Below are 15,716 nucleotides of genomic sequence, written 5' to 3' on the forward strand. Positions count from 1 at the left end.
CCAAAGAGGAGTCATTACACCCATAGCTTGTAGGACGTTGGCAGTTGCAGACCCCGCGAGAGATGCAGGTGCGCATGCGTGTCCGTTACCTCTAACTGTTTAGAACTGAGCCAGGACAGCCCCAATGCGCGCGCACCTACAGGCTGCAGTGGTGCAAATGTCGGCCAGTCATGCACGAGATTGGTGGCTTTTCAGGCATAATAAGGATTCAATTAGGGACTGCAGAAGTTCATGCTGTGTGGATGGAGTCTCCTGAACAAGAGAGAAGCCGTTTGACCAATATAAAGAAATCAATACACATGCCAGCTGGTAGAAAGTACATGTACTTTTAACCAGAGTGGAAATCAGTTATGAGTTCATAAAAATGAGATCCTTAGGGGTTTCAGTTCATAGTACATGTCTAGAAATATGTTAACAACAGAAAACCAGTTTGGTGTGGGAGAGAGCATTGTATTACAAAGCGAAGTTGAAGGGAACACCCAGCCATGCATTAAAAACACAACATTGAGCCTCTGGCAAAACTGAGCTTTGAACCACTAAAGATATTCCTCAGTTCAACATTATATTTAGGAGGCAAATCATCCATAAAATGTATTGCAAATGCAAAGAAGTAAGTTGGAGATTCGTAGCTGTTTTAACATGAAACTTCATGGCTATTCCAGGAAGGATAAGAGCTTCCAGTAGAAAGAAACTTTGAAAAAGCTAGTCAAACATGTTAGACAAATCTACATTACTTTCAGTCCTAGGGATTGGACCCTAATGAAGGATCAGCAAAACAAACAAACAACAAAGCAAAACCCACTGCATTTGCTTGGGAAAACTCCTTTTAATTTTTGACCTCCATGGGTTCACAAGTCACAAATGACTGAATATTGCAAAGAAAGCGTAGACTCTGTTGAAGGAGGTCCACAGGAAGAGAGGAAGGAGAGAGATTTGAGGGGCACACAACTAGACTGGTGGATAAAGTATTGAGATACAGCGAAGACCAAGCCAACCTGTGTGCTGGGAAACTTTGTCTAAGCGGCTGGAAGAGGCCATGTGAGCTGCTCTGCCATTGAGCAGTTTGAAGGAAAGTTCTGGTTCTGGCCGTCCAATCAGAGCCCTTCATGGAATGTTTCCCCAGCCAGGCCCTCCTGGCCCTCACCTCCCCCACTGCAGAATGTCTTGAGCCCAAGATTCTGAGGTTTGAATTCAAACTTCACCCTCACCCACTCGGATCCTGAGCGTCTGTGTGAGCAGTTCACTCTCTGATCCTAGTCCTGAGTTTTGCTGTTGTGAAGGCTGATAAACTGCAGTAGCCTCTGGCCTCGTCTATGGCGATGGCGTCAGGAGGAGGTAAGCCTGTGAGGGTGTCTGTGTATGTGATAAAGTCTCTGTCACACTGAAATCATTTGGGTTCATAGTTACCCTGACTGGGAACACCATGTTTTGAGTGGGTGAACGAGGAGAAAGACCTGGGCTCCATAGATAGCTCACCTGTACAGCAAAGGGAGCCCAGGAGAACCTGAGGGGTCTGGGAGGGCATCCTTGGAGTTGTGTCAAATTACCTGGGGAAAGGTCATTGGTATGGACAGAGGGAGGCAGCTGGCATATGGCTGCTTTATATGTGAGTGTCCTGCTGGTGGATGGAGGAACAGGGCCATTTGTCATGTGTCTGGAGGGACTGTTTTGTGGTGGCACAGGAAAGACCCAGGCATGCTGAGTCCATTTCTCCTCCTGTGCTCTAGAATAAGTTTAGAAGTAATTAGACTTGCGCTGAGCTCAACCTGAGGTGGACAGCTCAGCACAGATGGTTCAGCCTGAACCTTGTTGAGTGAGGCTGTCTGTGTGTAATTTTGCCATGATGAGTCCTCCACAGAGCTGGGCTGCAAGTGACTAACTGCCACAGTCAGAGCCTGACACTTCTGCAGACTTAAACTCTCTGCTGGCTGAGCCCAGCAGCTTCCTTGGGTCAGCAGGTTGGGAGACATGTGACTTCAGCGTAGTTACGACTCAGCTTCCTGAGTTGTTCTGGATTGTTCTCCTTTTGGTGAAGTTTGTTCTTCCATGGTCTGGCATCTCATGGTGCAGCCCCAGCAAGCATTTCGGCTCTGAGGTGAAGATTGATTGAGAATTGGATACTTCCCTCACAGACAAGGAATAAATGGATGTGTGAGTCTATGTGTGAGTTTGTGAGAATGAGTGTGTGTTTCTGTGTGTGTGTGTGTGTGTGTGTGATATGTGGGGTTTTCCTGAGAAAAGTCTGTGAATGTCTGTTCCTTGAGGAGAGGTGGAGTGTACTGAGGCAGAAAGAGCATCGTCAGAGCAGTTGGAGACATCAGGGCCTCTGTCCTGAGCATGATGCACACAGGCTCTGGGTCGTCTCTAGTGCGAGTCTCTGTGTGAATTCCACCTGAGTAATGATAGTGGCAGACAATTTTCTTTCCTGGCACCTGGTTTGTGCCTGATGTTAATTATCCTGTATCTGTCTCTGGGATAAAGTCTTAGATTATTTAGAAGATGTTACCAATTTTCAATCTAACATGATCAGCAGCTCCAGAACTCTGGAAACATCCCCAAGTGTCTGACTGGTGAAATCTCTGGCCATTTCCACACCTGCTGCCATCCCTGATGGAACTCTCCCAGAACACAAGAACCCTAGCCTTAGGATCTCCACGAAGTACAACCCAGCTGGAGGGGAGGGATGGCCTGTGCCCGGGACTCAGGGCTGAGACAGGGCACACCACCTCATTCCTTTCAAAGGGCCTGATCTAGAGATGGTTGGGCCAGTGAGGCCCCCCACACCGTCTCCCTCTCACTCCCCTCCCTCCTCTCCACAGTGTCTCCTGTGCTGCTCCCAGAGATGACCATGAACCTTGGGGTCTCTGGCTCTGCTTTCCGGGTCTTGCCCTTTCTCAATCCAGGGCTCCCCCAGCCAACACCCTGGGAGCCCATCCAGATGCCCCATCTGGTGACCTCGGCCATTGCTCCTGGCAACCCTCTGGTACTGTCACCTTTCCCCATGGTGCCTGTGATGACAGGAGCTGCAAGCCATGGTCCCCGCGTTCCTGAACCTTGCAAGGTCATCATCCAGGTCAGCCCTGAGGTGGGGCTTGTGGAATCAGCCCAGAACCAGCCTGTCATCCTGACACAGGCTTCACTCAACTGGGGGGGCCCAGAAGTTCCATCTGCCGTGAATGGGCATCCTGCACCCGTCTACTTGGTGTCATCTGTGCCAGAGACCGTTATGGCGACCCCAGCTACTACTGTCACCCAGGCTGGGACAGGAGACCATCCTCCTCAGGCTCCACTGCCAGTGGCCCAGGTGGTTCCCATCATCCTCCCATCCAGTGGTGGATCACTGCCCCAGTGGGTTTGTGGGGAGAGTGGTCCCGCCAACACCCGGAACCAGGCATCACCTGAAACCTCCAGCAGCCCCAGTAGCGTCTACGAGAACTTTCGACGCTGGCAGAAATTCAAGGCCCTGACCCGGAGGTACCTTCCTCAGACTCCGGACACTGAGGCTGTTTCCTGCTTCCTCATGTAAGTCCCTCGGGTGTCCTAGACCTAATGGGAGCTTCACAGGAAGGGACAGGGGTGACCCCCAGGGTAGGGTCCATGACAGCGTGACCTCAGGAATGTCACCCCGGGGTTTCGGCTAAAATCCCATAGTGACCAGTCATGCCCTAAAGCTTCAACTCAGTCTGCTCATCAGGGTTGGTCCCAACCTGTGGTCGGTAGGACAGACTTTCTGTTCCTAAGACCAGACACATCACAGATGCAACATGATTCAGACAGGCCATGACTGCTCGGCCTTGGCATCTCATGACGTATCCCCAGAGCTGAGGGATCACACCAGCATGGCCACTGAGCAGGGGTGTGGGAGGTAGAGTCAACTCTGCGCGGGGAGATCAGGCCGCCATCGGGGCTCTAGGCATGGGTGTAGGACAGCAGGGCCTCCTGGCAGATACAGACCCTGACCGAGCCTGTCCTTGCAGCCCGGTGCTGCGCACCCTGGCCCGCCTGAAGCCCACCATGAGCCTGGAGGAAGGCCTGCGCCGGGCCCTGCGGGAATGGGAGGGCACGAGCAATTTTGACCGCATGATCTACTATGACATGGCTGCCAAGTAAGTCAGTCCTGGGCAGAGAGTGGGGGTTGGGGCTGGCTGCGGGACTGGGCTTCACGGGCTGCTCCCAGATGGCCAAGGCGTCCTTGGCATCCCCGGGAGGCCCTTCCCCTGTGGAAGCTTGTCCCTCCTGGGGCCAGGACACTTCTCCCCACCCCACTCTGGCGCTCCTGACCACAGTCTGAGGGTCACAGTCCCTTATTTTCTGTGACCCTCAAAATGATGATATGGGGAATCACTGGGGGAGCTAGGGTCTATGCCCACCCATTCTCCACCCTCCTGAGGGCTTGGCGGTGTGTGTTCCCTGTCCCTGCCTCATCCAGTATGGTCCAGGCCAGCCCATCTCAATGGGGTCTGTGCTCCCCATACCAGGTTCATGGAGTTTGAGGCTGAGGAAGAGATGGAAGCGCAGAAGCTGCAGTGGATGAATGGAGTACAGGGCCTGCCAACCACTGCTCCACCCAGGCCTGAGCCTCAGGGGGCTCCAGGCCCACCGCTACGCCAGCAGCCAGTTACCGAGCCTGTTTCCCAGCTAATTTTCATAGGCCCAGGAAGGTGCTAGGGTTCCTGCCCTGCCAGGGAGCCTTCACTCTCCTGGGGACACCCAGGCCTATGCTCAGCGGCCCCCTGTTCCTGGGTTTCTCCCTCTCCCTGAACACAGCACACTGCCTGAGGGCGTCAGACTCACCTTTGAAGTGGGGTTGGAGACCCTGGGGACACGGTTGACCCCTCCTCCCTTTGAAGGCCCCCTCATCCCTCACTCATTTATGGGATTCTAGTACACACAGATGTAGACACACACCTGACCTGACCCATCCCACAGGTATCCGTCCCCATTTCTGTGCTCAGTGCTGTGTGTCTAAGGGCAATGGACGCGGGGTCCACTCACGTCCCTCTCCCCTTCTTCCTCCTCAGCCTGTGTCCCTAAGAAATCCAGACCCCGGGCTCGGGCAGCCTGCCCCAAGACGCACAAACCACAGCGGGCCCCCAAAACCAAGGCCCCCAAGGAGATCTCCCCTGAGACCGTGCAGAACATGGATATCATGGACGAGCAGCTAAAGGCCCCCGATACAGTCTGCGGGGCGCCCCTTGGCCGAAGGGCAGCGGGCAGGAAGGAGCAGCAGGAGGAGGCCGGGACCTGCCCTGAGCCGGGGCTCCTGAGCTATGTGTACGAGCTGTGTTCCCAGGAGGCCTTTGTCACCAAGGTGGGTTTTGGGTGCTGCTGTAGGGTGGGGAGGGCACAGGGTTGCTTCTGTCCAGGGCTTGGTAGTGACATATTTCTACTTGTGTTTGTGTGTATGTGTGCACATGTGTCTCCCTGTGTACAAACATTGGCCCTATTTTGAGAATTTCTGGGTTTGGTCAATGTGTGAACATCTCTGTGTGTCTCCCTCTGTGTGTACTGTGTGGGCTCTGCGCAGAAACGTGTGGATACATGTACATGTGCCTAGAGGTGGAAGAGTGTGTGTCTTTGTGTCATGTGTGTACATGACAGAGACTTTGTGCAACCGTCCAAGACCCTGTACTGTGCTGAGAACGGGTGAGTTTGCATCTTAATTCCTTCTTAGTCCATAGGAGAGCCCTCACACCCGCTTCCCCCTCCCAGGTCGAGGCAGTCATTCACCCCAGCTTCCTTGCGCACCTGCTCTCCCCAGAATCCCAGCTGGATCTCCTGGACCTGGCTGAGGAGCTCGAGGAGGAGGAAGAACTCACCCCCACACAGGTGAGGCACATAGGTCTCTGGGGTCCACGCAGGACCCAGGGGAATAATGTGAGGGTTTCCTGGAAGGCAATGGGTAGCGGCCCACGGCAAACAGGAGGCATTTTGCATGTGATTGCTGGGAAAGAGTCCCTGCAGGGGACACAGGGGACAGGTACCAGGGCACTCAGAGCCGCAGGTGCGCCATGAGTCAGGGAGGGGCGCCCAGCACTGGGGCCTAGTCACTTGGTGCCCTCCCTGCCCAGGCCATGGCCAGAGGCCTCCCTTTGAGACCTCAGGGAAGATGAGGACGTGAATATGGGGTGAGGGAAGGGTTGGCGGGGGTGAGGGCCCTTAGTGGGACAGAGATCTTGGTTTTCTACTCTGGGAGGAGTCGCGGTCACTCTCTGTCCCACCCTGCACCCCCACATACCCACACTCTCCCTCCTCCCTTCAGATTGTGGAAAAGCGTCTACGGACTGTGCTGGACAAGGAGGTCCAGAAGGCTTGTCCCCAACACCAGCTGACTCCAAAGGACTCAAATCCATCTGAGAGTGCAGGAGGTCACTGCAACCCAACCCCTACCTGGGGCCATAAGCCAGGGGCCAGCGCTGAATCCTGCCCCCCTGAGACTGACTTTGGACATGCCTCAAGGCCTGTGCAGGTTGAGGCCACTGGGATGGCACCTCGAGCCTCTGTCCTCTCTTTGGGGAGCCTGGAATCCCCATCCCTTCAGGCAGAACAGGCCCCCTGTCCGGGCCTCGCTGCCCCTACTCTGGACAACAGGGTCTCCCTCATGCTGGGAGAGGCCCCTCCTGGCCAGGGGCCACATGGGGCAGCAGAGGGCTCCAGTGAGGAGGAGGAGGAGGAGCTGCCCTGCCTGGCCTTCCTCCAGGCCTCTCAACACAGCCTTCTGCCCTGGGGCTTCCCCATGAGACCTGGCTCAGACACTGGCCCCTGCTGCCCGAGGGCCTGGGGGGCTTCTCGGCCCCAACCCACTCACAGAAGGGCCTGCAATCCTGCTGCCCCTGCTACTGCCCCTTCCAGGAAGCGGCCTCTGTGTGGGAGCGCAGGACTGGGCACTACTGAGAAGACCCCCTTCCCTGGGGAGCACCCCAGGGTGTCTGGGGGCTCAGCCTTGACTGTGGAGCTGGTGGGCCCTTCCCTGCCCCCAAAGAGAAGGTTCCAGCCTGCTCTAGCCCAGAGGAGTACAATACAGGATGGGTACAGCATCCAGTAGGAGACCAGGGGCCTCGCTCCTGAGCCTGGCTGCCCCTAACAACCTTGTCTTCCACCTGATCTTCATCCAGCTAGGACTTCTCTGTATTGTTTGGCGGGCCCAGTGGTGGGGTTTTGCTGGAGCAGCCCCTTTGTGTCATTGTGTAAATAGTTAATAAATTTCATTACATTGAAAACTCTTGGTATCTCCTGTCGCTCATGCTCCTTGGACAATCCTGAGATGAAAACAGGTAAGGGCGTTACATGGTTTGGGTCCTGTGAGACATTGTACTCCCTGGAGCAGGGATGAGTCCTCCCCACCCTTAGGGAGATGTGCTCAGTTTCAGCAGACCCACCCAATTCTGTGGACATAGGCGAGGCTCACGTTTGCTGTCTTTTCCTTGGAATGCATCAAAAAGCACATCAAAGATTGAGGGCATCACGCTGGGAAAAATCACAGCATGGGAGAGAGCAACACAAAGGAGCTTTCACAGATGTGGGAGACAGACTGTTTCCATTTCTTCCCTGAGTTCGTGGCTCACACCCAACAGTGACTGCTCTACAGAGCTCCTTGTTCTAGGACTCACTCCTGGTATAGCTCAGGGGACAACGTGGTGCTAGACATCAGTAGAACGAGGGCTGTGCACATGCAACACAAGCACCTTAATGTGTATACAATTTTCCCAATTCTCAGCATTCCATTTGTTTTAGTGTCACACAAAATGGTTCCTGGAGCTTACTCTGGCTCTTCCCAGGACGTACTCCTTTCTGGACTCAGGGGACCATATGGAGTGCCAGGAATCAAATCCAGGTTGGCCATGTTCAAAGCAACTGCCCCATCAGCTGTACTACTTCTTCAGTTCCAAAATACCTTTTAAAACAATTTCACCATATTATAAAATAGAGCTCGTATCCTCAGAAGGTGTCCATAACCTCCTCCACTCAGCAATCACACTTTCTCTTCCCATTAATCCTTGAGTCTTGAACCCCATATTCCTTTCTTTCTCTAGATTGCCACACTCTGGCTATCTAGCTTTATGTGGCCTCTTTCACTGAGAACAGCTTTTCCTGGTCCACCTACATCAGCTCATGTCCACAGTTCAAACGTTAACTACAAAATCATATTCCATGTGCAGAAGGGCTACATCTGGCAATTCCTTCAATGGTTGATGAACAATGAGCTTCTTTCTACTCCCTTGTACTAGCTAACAGCAGATGCGCAGATTTAAAGTGAGCTTCTCAAAGAATTTTATTGAGAACGCAAGCCTGGGAAAAACCCTCTCACTGCTGGCAGAGAACCCCAAATTTGGGATTGTGGGGTAGGGATTTTATGCACTGTGTAATGCACCCCAAGCACGAAGGTTCTGATAACTGTATTAGGGATGCAACGATTTTTGTTATCCAGAGAACATGTGTCCTCTCTTGGTGTTTTCTTTACACTAAGACAAACAGCAAGGTCCTTAATCTTTCCTTGTCTGTCCTGTCTCGACTTCTGGAACTGAGCATGGTGTCCTGAACCTGCAGTTTTCTTTATCCCTGATAGTTCAGGATCTATATTGCCTTTGGTGCTCTGTTACTTTCTGCCTATTTGGAGACAGTTCAAAATCACAGGTAGTTCCTGTCACGAATGGGTTTTTTTTTGGTACGCAAAATAATTTTTTAAATTTTATTTTCATAAAGTTATTCACAATAATGGATTGCATTCAATATTTCAATCCCACCACCATTACACCATCCCAACACAATTATTTCTAAGTTTACCACCACCACCACTCAAGCCTGCCTAAGAGACAGATACTTTATTTTGTATAGCTTATTATGAATAGCATGAGAAGTCACATGGCCACAAAAGTGGCAGCACGCCCTGGAATTCTACAATTTTAAATAATTAGTGTCCGAAGAAATCTCGATTCTGAGATTTATTTTTAAATCTCTGGATCATGGCCATTACTGAGCTTAAATGACACAAGGAGGAAGGCAGTTCATGAGCGTGACATAGAGGCGAGGAGATGGGAAGGAGCAGCTGTCCCTGATCCCTTGAGGACTAGAGTTAGCAGTCACTGGTCTCACATACCTGGGTTTTCCATTGGGCTCTGGATTCGTCAGGGGCAGGTGGAGGGACAACACCTGCCCCTGTCTGAGGCACCCTGGTGAAATCGGCCTGCTGCAACATCAGCAAGCTGATCTCTTCATCACTTCAGCAAGCTTCCTGGATCCGAAATTCATTTCTTGTTGGAAATGTTTTAGGGTAACCTTGAGGCTCCTCCACAGCACCAGTAGCTTCTGGTGTGAAGTGGCTCAACATGCCTCATCTTGCATTTGGTCCCTAGAAGCAAGAACAGTTACTGGGCACCACACCAGTTTTGTTCTACTCTCTCTAAAACTGTGATCACTGTGGAAGAAATGAAGTATGTCCAGACTCTATGGCACAGCTGAAACAAGGTGGTCAGACCTTTCTACTGTTCCTGCATGCTCCTTTATGGGCACACAAAGTCCAGCATCCAGACTTCAGAGCAGATCAGCTGCCCTGAAGGGGACCCAGATACAGCAGCGGGGCCTGTGCTCATTCCCATAGACTAGCCCATAACCTCCATGTTGTTCCTGTTGGCGAGCTCCTTGCCACCTGGCCCCACTTCAGCAAGCACTGGGAGTTTAAACAACACTGACCTGTCTGGAGAAAGCACTGTTCTCCACTGGGGAGCACTGAGGAAGCCCTGCAGTCACAGTCAGGGAGCTGAGGGGTCCCTGGGCTCTTAATCCGTCATGGAGCAGACCCTAGAGGGGCAGCTGGGCTGTGGAGCTGGGTTGGATGGAGGAGACTCTGAGGTGCTGATGCTGATGAAGTACCTGAAAAGTTGGATCAAGCATCTGGAAAGCCCTGGGGACCTGGCTTTTACCTGTTAGAGCAGGGATGGCAGCTTGCTGAGACCAGCTCTTCATTCCTCTGAAGTGGGAGGGGTGTGAGGGTTGAAAAGGGTCTATGTGGGGCTTGGGAGGTATTAACACAGTCAGCTCCCAAGAAAACGCACATCTCAAAATCCCTGGAGAGGGGGCCATGTTTTATGTGACCAGGATAAAGACTGAGGGGTGCATTTTCATGGGATAGGTGGAAAACAAAGGTCTCATTATCAGGCCTTGAGGATCCTGGGGCCCCAGAAGAGTCTCGCTGTTTGTGTCAAGTTCTTGCGATTGGGTTGTGTCAGACTAAAGCCATCCCAGAGCACATACAGGTACACCTGTGACCGAGCCTGGAAAACACTTGCAGGTGTTCCTTGCATTGTTCGTGCTTTGGCAGGCTTTGGTGCCCTCTTTGCCCAGGTCCTGTGCTCTCTGTATGTGCTGTCTCCAAAAGGGGCCACCTGGGATAGGCTCCGGAAATGGGAGCAGCCTCTGCAGTGGCCAAAGGCCCATATTCCACACCCCACAGTTGGAACAGCTCTGGTGAGGGTCCAAACTGCACATCCAGTTGTGGTCTAGGTAAGGGCTCAGGCACTGGATCATGGAAGGGAAAACAAAACCCACACCAGAGCTAGGTGAGAAGAGTTTCTGCAAACCTGTGTAGGCAGGATCAAGCTGTGCAGGGGCTAGGGACTTACATGAGTAGATGGTCCTCAACTCTGTGCCAGAGGAGAGCTCCTTACGAACCATTACTTGATGGGGCTGGATCAAACCCAGGTTCTAGTAGAAACTTGGTATGTGGATGACTCTAGTTATGGCCAGCCAGATGGAGGCCAGTATTAATCCAGCCTTCTACAGAGAGGATTTGCTGTGGTCCCAAGAGGAGGTAATGCGTGCCCTCTGGCGGGACATGCATTCTTGGCCTCCCTGCGAGTTGCCAGGCTGGGCTCTGCTGAGGGACCTGTGACTCAATGCTGCCCAGGACACACAGGGACTGGTTACATGTCACCCGGTGGCTGCCTGCCAGGCTGCTGCATGCTGGCTCCAGAGCTCTATGGGCGGTAAATCGGGCTTGGTTTGACCCCTCCACCCTGGAGTAGGAAGCAGTGCTATGGGCCTCAAAGGCGTTTCCAATGATCAGACCCATTGACAGGGACAGCTCAAACAAAAATACACAAATGGGACTTCATAAAATTAAAAAGCTTCTGCCTAGCTAACCACATGGTCTACAACGAAAGGACACCAGACTGAATTGGTAATAATATTCATGTGCAACACATCAGGTAAATATGAATATCCAAGATCTATAAAGTACTCAAGAGGACTCACCCCCCTCCCCCAATTCACAAACCTTATTTAAAAATTGTGAGAGGAAAGAAATAGACGCATCTTCAAAGTAGACTGATGGCCATGAAATAACACATGAAAAAGGGTTCATTATCACGTTTTGCCGGTCTTCACTGGGCTGGAGCAATAGCACAAGAGGTAGGGTGTTTGCCTTGTACGTGGCTCACCTGGGTTTGATTCCTATGTCCCTCTCAGAGAGCCCAGCAAGCGATTGAGAGTATCCCGCCATCTTGGCAGAGCCTGGCACTCTACCGTGGCATATTCGATATGCCAAAAACAGTACTAACAAGTCTCACAATGTACAAGTTACTGGTGCCCACTCAAGCAAATTGATGAACAACGGGAGGACAGTTTTACAGTGCTATCACTTACTCTCAGTGAAATCCAAATCAAGATGATAATAAAGTATCATATCACACAAAGGAGAATGACAACTCTCAGGGAAAAAAAAGTGGGCACAATCTGTGGTGTTGTTGGGATGTGGTGGAAAAGGAATCCTTACCTGCTGTTGTTGGGAATGTTGTCTGGCTTAACTCCTGTGGAAAACAGTTTGGAGGTTTCTCAGAAAAGTAAGAACAGAGCTGCCATATGATCCAGCAATGCTGCATTTTGATATTACCCCCAAGACACAAAAACATTCATTCAAACGAACAAATGCACACCATTATTCATTGCAATACTCAACACTATAGTTAGACATGGAACCCAACTTAGGTATCCAACATCGGATAAACAATTCATGAGAGTATGATATGCAAACACAGTGCAGCTATAACGGAAGGTGATGTCATACAGTTTGCCACAACCTGAATGGAACTGAGTGAGTCAGAAAGAGGACAAATGCCACAGACAAATGTAACTTCTCTGTGGTATACAGAAGAACAGGGTAAGGAATGCAAGGTAACAAATGGGATACCTATATGACCCTTGACCCCTGATTACAAAAGTAAGAAATAAAGGGAAGGAAAGAAACTGAAGGGAGTGAGAAGAAAATGATGGAGGGTAACTGCGGTAGCGGGTATGCACAGTAGTATAGAGGGGAGAGTTTTATCTGTATATTATGTCTGAATAATACAGTTAACAACAGTCTAAGCATAAGACTCAAACTACATCAGCTAAACAAAAAAATGTGCTTGTCCAGGGGTATGGTGCTGCCATGAGTCAACCTGCATCTGCGGGAAGAGTGCATCAGCAGCCAGACTTTATCAGTGTCTGGATGGGCTAACTGCCTCCACCTCCCTGTACTTTTGCAAGCCTCAGCAGTTACATCCACACTGCAAAGCTGCCACACAGTTAAAAAGCTACTCCAGCCTTACCAAGTCAATAAAAATACTGAATTCTCTGAACAAACTCCATGCCCTCTTAGCACCTGTATTGTAAACCATTATGCACAAAAGGAAAAGGAGAGAGAGAATAAGAAGAAAAGTGCCTCCCATAGAGGGAGGCTAGGGATGAGGGATGGGGCGCTGGGGGATGGTGGGAAGGAAACAGGGGACACTGGTGGTGGCAAATGTACACTGGTAGAGAGTAGTCATGTGCTGGATCATGATATGACTAAAACCCAACTATGAAGAGCTTTGTATTGGTCCATCTCATGGACATTCAATTAAAAAAAAATTTTAAAAAGTAATGTGGAGTTCATGCCAATTCAATGAGCTTAATCAATGGCTGAATAAATAGCAGTACTCCTACATTAAATATAATGGTAAAAACAAAATATACCTGTAACGGAGAAAGGCTGGGGTTGGGAGGAAGCTTTGGGAAACTGGTGGAGAGAGGTCAACACAAGGGGTGAGATTGTATTGGAACATTGTATACCTCAAAGTCAGCTATGAATAACTATGTAAGTAACAACTCCTTAATGCTTAACAAACTTTTTCTACATTTAAAAAGGAAAGAATAACTGTAACACTGAGAGGATCAAAGAACAAATATGATTTCATCATCATGGGGAATGAGCAGCTACTGCCAAATATCACCCTTAAAGTAGGGCCAGAAGGGTCCATGATTCTCTCACCATACTCAGTGGTTCATCATCTGAGGATGTCTGAGGACCACATACCTGTTTTTATGAAGGGGAGGAGGAAGAGGCACATGGAGTTGATGGAGCCCCGTGAGTGGAGCCATAGCTGTCAGCTGACCTGACTGGAGAGGTAGAGCTTCACCCCCCACCCTTAGAAAACTCCACAGAGAAAGGGTAGGTTTGGGCTAACTATCAAGACTGGACATTGTACACAGCCCCTTGGCTCTGGACACTTGGCTGTGACAGGTGTGTTCTTTCCCCCACTGCCCTCCCGTCTTCCCTGGGGATTCAGAGTCTTAGGTCAGAGGGAAACCCAGATGCTGTACTCTGACACCATAGAGAGCGGATGGGATGGGGAGAACTGTGAACTCTGTGCTCAGGTTTGCCCTCCCTGCCCAGGGCTTTGGGTGGCTAAGGAAGTTGTCTCTGGCCTGCCTTTTCCCTCCTCCAAAAAGGACCCCAAAGAAACTCAGATGTGAGGTCACAGCATCACTTGCTGCTATTGGAAGAAGGGGCGATTGAGATACCACAAGCTTGCAGGCTTCAAGAGAATGAACCTGTGAGGAAGCATTCACATTCTTCTCAGTGCATGTGGAACGTTGTCCAGTTCAAATCAATCATAGACCTCTACAAAAGTATCAAAAATCATATAAATATTTAAATGAAATTAAGCATCTTTTCCCACTACAAAGTGATGAAGGAAAAAAAATCAACCCAAAGCAAACAGTAAGAATCACACTATACAGACGCAGAACAAGATTCTTCTGAAAAACTCTGAAAAATGAGGAAATAAATGAGATATATGAATATTAACAAGAGACACAGCAAAAAGAAACTAGGGTATGAGTCAAAGAAAGTGTTGGGAATGAGGGAAGATCAAAGAAATACAGGCCTACCTTTCAAAAAAGAAAAGAACAAGTAAGAAAATCTCAAATAATCAATTTGAGCTCACATGTGAAGACTATGGAGATGGATAGATAAAAAAATTAGCAGAAGGAAATGATAAAAACGTGATCATAAATAAACAATAATTTAAATGACATAGGAGCCCATATTATTTGAATCTCCTTCCTACAGAGCCTGGTGGATGTGATGGCAGAAAGAAATTATTATCTCATGCATGCTTCTTTTTCTAGAAACTCATAAATGACAAAGTAAGGGCCTTTGATTGTAGATTTCTGAGATATTCTCTCTTTATTTTTTTAATTTCTTTTCTTGTCCCTTTTTGTTTTTGGAACATACCCAAAGGTGCTCAGGGCCTACTCTGGGTTCAGAAGTCATTCCTGGCATTGCTCAGAGGACCATCAATGTTTACTGCATCAAAGCAGGATTTAGTCACATGAAAGCAAGTGCCTTTACCCCAGTACCTAGCTCTGGCCTTTCTTTCCTTTTTTCTTTTTTTTCTTTTGGGGTCACACCCAGCGATGCACAGGGTTTACTCCTGGTTTATACACTGAGGAATTACTCCTGGTGGTGCTCAGGGAACCATATGGGATGCTGGGAATAGAACCCGGGTCAGCCAGGTGTAATGCAAATGCCCTTGCCACTGTGCTATTGCTCCAGCCCAGCTTCTTTGCATTTTAACGTAGGTTTCGGCACAGAAGATGAAAGACAGGGTCTTCAGCTGCCTCTGATCTCATCTGTAGATTCGTCTGACAGAAGAGACATTTCACAGCAGAGGGAAATGTGAATTTCATTTTCTTGTGCCTTGTTCACTAGTGTGATAATGGGTGTCAGGGATCTGAGAGCTCAGATGGACACAGGGAGGACATGAAGTGAAGAACTGAAACATCACTGACCACTCACGACAAGGAAGAAGCTTTGCGACAGAAAATCAAGAACAAATTGGAAAACTCTCCAAATCAGCATATATATTATTGTAGATTTCAAAAGGGGAGGAAAAAATTACTACAGTAAGCCAAGAAAAGCAGGAGAAAGAATCTAATTTCCAGACTTAGCAATTCATAAGAAATTTCCACCAATCCCAGACACATAAAGAGAAATCAAAATTGGTTTTGACAAAGGTGCAAAAGTAAAATTCTTAGCTATGATAGAAAACACAAAATTAATCGCTTAAAAATGAATAAACTGAACTTCATCAACATTTAAAACTCATATTTGGAGCAAGATGGTTTTCATGGCAAGTGATCACCACGCCACAGTTTTCCATCTTTACAACTTCGTCTTATTGAGAATTATATTATCCAAACGGGACTATACATGCTATGAAAATGAAATGTTATAGAAATGACTACTCACTAAATGACTAAGCAAAATCCACTTGACATGCAGTTATAGAATCAATATTTCTTATGTTGGATTTTAGTATTTGATACAATGGATTCTACTATTTTCCCTGATGATTCACTCCCTGAGGATCTTTGAGATTATTTCCAATGAAAGTCATTACTGAAAAATTCCAAAT

General features: G+C 49.2%; 1 protein-coding gene across 1 annotated transcript; it reads left to right on the forward strand.

The window, feature by feature from the left end:
- The first annotated feature begins 1,319 nt into the window (after positions 1-1,319).
- Positions 1,320-9,303, forward strand: LOC130031213 (NUT family member 2G-like). Its single transcript, XM_056122480.1, has 8 exons — positions 1,320-1,343; positions 3,350-3,522; positions 3,978-4,106; positions 4,479-4,629; positions 5,084-5,311; positions 5,713-5,829; positions 6,263-6,310; positions 9,271-9,303. Exons 1-8 carry the CDS (start codon positions 1,320-1,322, stop codon positions 9,301-9,303), a joined length of 903 nt encoding a protein of 300 aa, XP_055978455.1.
- The last annotated feature ends 6,413 nt before the right edge of the window (positions 9,304-15,716 follow it).

The sequence above is a fragment of the Sorex fumeus genome, unplaced genomic scaffold, assembly GCF_029834395.1.
Source record: "Sorex fumeus unplaced genomic scaffold, SorFum_2.1 ptg000046l, whole genome shotgun sequence".
NCBI classification, from domain to species: domain Eukaryota; kingdom Metazoa; phylum Chordata; class Mammalia; order Eulipotyphla; family Soricidae; genus Sorex; species Sorex fumeus.